This window comes from Nelumbo nucifera, chromosome 8 (genome assembly GCF_055504915.1).
Source record: "Nelumbo nucifera cultivar China Antique chromosome 8, China Antique-T2T, whole genome shotgun sequence".
Lineage (NCBI taxonomy): Eukaryota > Viridiplantae > Streptophyta > Magnoliopsida > Proteales > Nelumbonaceae > Nelumbo > Nelumbo nucifera.
In genome coordinates this window covers 45,598,069-45,603,885 of record NC_142656.1, presented here as the reverse complement: position 1 = coordinate 45,603,885, position 5,817 = coordinate 45,598,069, and the positions used below count along the sequence as shown (strand labels likewise).

Genomic DNA, 5,817 nt, shown 5'->3' with positions numbered 1-5,817 from the left:
TACTTGAGAAATACTTGCCTGAAGAAACCTATTTACATAGGTAAGTAAAAACGACTGGGACCTTAGAAAGTTCAACTAGTTGCCACTCCAGTGACTTGCACATTCATTTGTATTCCGACTCTATCCTCTCCTTCCCCACTCCATTTCTTTATGTTTTTTTTTTTCTTTTATTTAAAGGCACTTTCCTTCTCCACTCTTCAATAATGTTTAGTTTCCTATTTTTAATGATTCAGTATTGCATATTCATGTAAATTTATTTGAATTTGATTCAACTCCCACACAATTACAACCCTCAACTTTAGCGCACCAGTTTGTGCAATTCTTGAGTAAAACATAGAGCTGTCAATGAGTTGGGTTTAATCGATGGAACCAAACCAACTGAACTGATTATGTTGATTTTAATTTTATGGTTTTGTCTTGATTAATAATTGGGTTAAGATCAGTTATTGCTGTCTCGAATTGATATGATTAAATCATATACAAAGGCCTCCTAGTTTTCTTTTAATTTTTGTTATATTTTATATTCAAAAGGATACATTTTATAATAATTTTGGTTAAAATTAGAACACTTGTGACTTGCTTTATCAAAGTATAAACAGTTTCTTATTTTATTGTCACTTTTATTATGGTTATATTATCAAAAGTAAAATACTAAAATTGTTTTTATCATATATAAGGTAATTATAGATCTCAAAGCATAATCAGGTCTAATCGGGCCAAATTATCCTGATTAATAATTGGGCCCGTTCTGGTCAATCATATTACACCCTTTCCTAAATGAGACCCAGCCCATTGACAGCTTTAAACAGAGACAAAGCATGATTCATAGGTCCCACCTTATCTCTAGGGCGAGGAAAACAAGGAATTGCATACTGGCATTATTTTCTGAAAAGTGTACGTATTATTGAGGATTCAAAGTGTGACCAAGTTAATGCTTCAGCACCAAATTGCAACAAATGTGCATTTCTGCCATTAAAGACTAAACAAAGACCAGATAAAATCAAGATTACTGAGTCTCTTGGAGTAAATCCAAGGAAAAACCTATACAAGTGACTATGACAACATTCATCATAACCATTACATGAAGAAACAAAGTGGTGGACATTATTCTCTAGTAGCTGACAGGGTTTTGTGGGTCATGATTTAAAGCTGCTATGGCTGTTTCAATTCTTATCTTCAATTGTTCCTTCTCCTCTTCGTCCGCCTGAAGAAAATCAACAAACTTTAAGTCAGAAATCAGAATCACAGAAAAGACTTGAAGATACATATCATATTATCACTAACTAATCTGCATTGCCCCACCCACAAGCAAAAGAAAAGCATTAATTTGACCAAGAAAACTCGAATAAAGCCTCTATGCACAATTTCAATCAATGAACCCCACTACTTGAAATTAAGGATTTCTTTTTTTTTTCGTGGAATTTGAGTGAAATAACATAGAAGGAGAAGATATTGGACATTTGGGCATCAATCCCTTTCTTATATATCTACATCCTTATCTTGTCAGAGCAAATTAGATGACCCACATTAAAATCGATTGAAGATCGCCCTGAGATACTCAGCCAAATGGTTCTCATATTTAATGTGTGGCGCCTTGTCAGAAATCTGATAAAATAAGAAATAAATGTCTTTGTGGTCTACTGTCCACCGCTAATCCCATGCATGCCAAATTTCCAATTGATATTAGACATATCTGTGGCTTATGACATCGGTCTCGTATATCAATTAGGCGGGTGTGGTTGACCGGATTACAGTTCGGGTATGACAGGGAGGTTCCGGATCCAATCCATCAAGTTTCGAATAGTTGTTACAATCGGGTACATGAAAATCCGGATTAAGTGGATTTAGGTTATTTATATTTCGATATATTTAAATATTCATATACACATGAATTTAGCGGGTGCCTATTAATCAAGACCCGGATCACACCTCGTTCCTGACAAGGTCAAAGTATGGACCAAACTGGACTGGGTTCTCTAATTGGGTCCAATGCTTTAAGGCCCAAGAACCTGCTAATCTGAGGCACTAGGGTTGTTGTAGTATCCAAATACCCTCTGGCACCAATTCAATACCCGAATCCATATATATGGCGATACGTGATACGATACCAATAGAGCTGAACTTTCGGGTTTTAGTGTTGTTATTATCATTACTTTACTATTTATTAACAAGAACCGGATCCGGATGATTGGGTTCCATATTCCAGGGTGACGAGGTAATAGTATTTAAGGCTGACGTTTTCATTTATGCATTTTAGAAAGGAGATGGTTTAAATTCGATCCGTAGCCGTCGATTAGTTGTAGCCTGATCAATGGGGCCCACACAACAGGGGATGTGAAAAAGAGAAGTGTATGAACCAAAGGTTTAGCAAAGCTGCACCTATGGTAATACCGTGGATCCAGAGTATGAAATCAAGAGAGCCAGCGACCAATTCTTGGTGCACACACAGCTAACTTTGCTGAGCTAGGTGGGCCCATTAACCAGAGAAAGGCATAAAATAACTTGATGGTGATGTAATTTGGTCTGGTATGGTGAGCCCCCATAGATAATACCGCCAGGCGCCAGTACCGTCCACAACTGCCGCTGGATCAGGTCAGTACAGGCTTCATGAGACGGTTATTCCAATCCAACAGTCAGGAATATGATATGATTCTTGGTGGGTCCAGAGGAAGCTTTTCTTTTCCATTAAAAGAATAAAGGGACGTGGGGCCCACCACCATGCGGGAGACAAGGTGCTCCTCCTCACTAAGCCCGCACAAGTATCCCATGTGACAGAGCATCAGTAGGCAGTCGCCATCGGAGATGGGTCCCGCGATAAAATAAGCATGATCAATGAGTTTCAAGTTTCAACTGTCTAAGTAGCATAGTTTAAGATTCCGGTAAATATTTGTAATCCGCATCATCTAAACGTGTTTGTGGCTGTTGTGGTGGCTACGGAAATCTCTTGGTGAGAAAGTAGGGAGGGTCGTGGCCTCATGGGCCCCAGAAAACACAGGACACGTGGCGATTACGCCGGTGGTTTTCGCCGTGCTAAAACTGTGAATTACGGCCCTCGACGTTGTTGCTGTGGCCTGTGTGGCTGTCCCCACCCCCCAACCTTGAATTACATCGAAGGCCGCGATTTCACAGTTTTAGCCACGGCGTAGTGGATTTCTCCTCCTACCGGCCACCGGCTACAGCGATGTTGGGTTTTTATGGAGCAACGAACGCCTGACAAACCGGAGGCTTATCTGTCCTATTAGTAATAGGGGTATTATGGTAGTTTCCTACCATGTAAACTGCTAGACAGAGAAACGTAGACAGCCGCTGAGAGAGAGAGAGAGAGAGGAATCACCTCAACGAAGACAGTCTTCAGGAGTCTGCCGGAAAAAGCAGTGATGTTGGCGGAGATGATTTTGAGCTTCAACGACTCAAAGACCTCGCAGAGTTTGACCATGGTGTCTGTCTTTCTACTACAAGTGAGGCTTATAACCAGAGTTCTATCTCCCACATAAGAGACCCTAATCTGCAAAGAATAATGAAAAAGATTTATCAGAACGCTTAATTTCAGAAACTTATGGAATCTAGAAATCAAGAAGAGGAAAACATTTTATCTTACTTCAAGGACTTCGATTGAACAAGCTCTTGATCCTCCCGAGTCATAACACTGATCAATTCTCTTCTTCTTTTTTCTCGAGTAGACGGAAGTCTGTTCGACGTCTGAGACGGGGCTGTTCTTAAATTTCCCTGATTCGAGTTCCAGTATCTCAGCTTGAATTGTCCTCTCTTGCTCATGTAGCTGTTGAATGTACTCGATTGCGTCCTTGATTATCGAAGCTTTGTCCATCTAACGAATTAGCAGTCAAGATTAGTTGCAGCCTGTAAAGAACAACTTCTTGCAAGGAAACATAGGAACTTGGCAATTCGAAATAGTTGAGCAATGAAATAGGAAATCGTCTTGACTTTTAATCGGTTACCTTACTAATGTTAGGCACCACTGATCTAAGTGCAAACAACCTCTCATTGAGCTTCTTTCTCCTGTTCCTCTCCGATAAAATGTTCTTCGCAGCGATGGATGACGCCGTCGCCGTTCCCTCCGGCGAACTTGAATCGTAGTAGCTGGAGAACGCCTCATCCAATGCCCAACTGCTCAGATCAAATTACATCCTCAATTTCATTCATCTTAGAGCCGAGATAAATAGGAATGTAACTAATACCTGTCAAGCTCTTCATTCTGAATGAATCTTTTGGTTTCCCAATAGTGACTGTACTCGTCAATGTTCTCAATGTTCTCAATGTTCTCAATGTTCTCCATGCGAGAGAGAGAGAGAGAGAGAGAGGGAGAGAGCAATGGAGGTTTTTTGGTTTTGTGCTTTCTGAGAGGTGGCCTAATTGGGCTACAATGAATTTATAGAAGGGAAGGCAAGCCTCAAGGCCTATATCTTGGGCCACTGGGACACGTGGAGGTCTACCTGCACTTCTTCGAGGAAAATCTTGAACGTCCAATAGAGTGGTCTATGACTCCGCGTGAGACAGGTACCACTGTGACCCCTTGTCACCATCGATTGATACTTTTGTTTCTGTGATCAACTCATCAAATCAAAAGTTTGTCGTTTATCCACGGCCATGAAAAGCCTAAACTCAATCTGAACCGTCCGTTTAGTTGGAATGGTTGCTTTGCTCATATATAAACTCTTGAGATTGTTCCAGCCGTCGATTCTAGTATTCTTGTGGGCCCCAACTTTTAGGGACGTCAACGGTTTCCCGAGAGGAGCACCCAAGTGTGGTAGAGCAAGGGTCAACATCACCGACCATTGCTCAGGAGACAGATGGAACACAGTGAAAAAAGATGGAATTGAAGTAATGAACCGGAGACTACTATCCAAGGACAGTCAGGGTTTCTTCACTTTTATAAAACCATTAGATTGGAATGACCTAAAAATTTAAATTTGAAAAGATTCCGATCCAGCGGGTATAACGGAAAGAGAAGATTTCTGTTGGCCTTGGGTTTTTTTCTATTAATTTTTGGAATCATTCATAGGGGGCTATTTTTGTAAATACAAGTGGCGCAAGGACAATATAGTAGGGGTATTGTGGTCAATTCACCTTCATACGTGTCCATCTCCAGGCGAAAATTCCTTACTTGAGTTTCACTGACACGTCTGAATTCTGAAACATACGTTATTTGCTGCCGTTATCTAGTAACGTAAAAGAGGATCTCTGCCATGGATCATGCAACCGTAGCGTGAAGCGTCGGATCTTTCCCACTAAAACTGGACGGCGCCGTATTCCCAAGCGTGTAGCGTCGTCAGTTCACTTTGGAAGCTCAGGATTCTACATTCCAGTCGACAAGGCCGAAGTTTCTGTGATGCAGGATTATTGGATTATCATGAAAGGCAACAAAACAGTTGTCAAGCCCAGGGTAGTGGTTATCACAGTATCACACACATAATCAGGGATATATATGTCATTCTAAGGTCAAATATTCCTCATGAGCGAGATCGTTTATCACAGTGCCAATTTCGAAACCACGTCTCTTGGAATCAAAAACTCTGCTCACACGACATCCATGCTCTCGTGGGGAATATCTATTATACATTACATATATGCTTTAAGGGTGTTAGTGGACCGGTTTTGGATTTCAATTTGGACGGATTGGACGGGACGGATCAAGAAGATATATGGATTGAACTAATTCAGTCCAAAATATTTATGAGATTGGATTAGACCTGATCCGTCCGTAATAAATTTATATTGGATTGGGTTGGATTAAGTCAATATCTAGTCCATTGATATAAAATAAGAATATAGGTGTAGATGAACAGGTTTGAATTAAAA

At 40.5% G+C, this 5,817-nt stretch overlaps 1 protein-coding gene across 1 annotated transcript; it reads right to left on the bottom strand.

The window, feature by feature from the left end:
• Positions 1-881: 881 nt before the first annotated feature.
• Positions 882-4,372, bottom strand: LOC104609081 (basic helix-loop-helix (bHLH) DNA-binding superfamily protein). The gene is made up of 5 exons (XM_010275295.2): positions 4,197-4,372; positions 3,957-4,125; positions 3,599-3,826; positions 3,335-3,505; positions 882-1,204 (listed from the first exon to the last, which is right to left on the bottom strand). Exons 1-5 carry the CDS (start codon positions 4,292-4,294, stop codon positions 1,112-1,114), a joined length of 759 nt encoding a protein of 252 aa, XP_010273597.1. The 5' UTR covers positions 4,295-4,372; the 3' UTR covers positions 882-1,111.
• Positions 4,373-5,817: the final 1,445 nt, after the last annotated feature.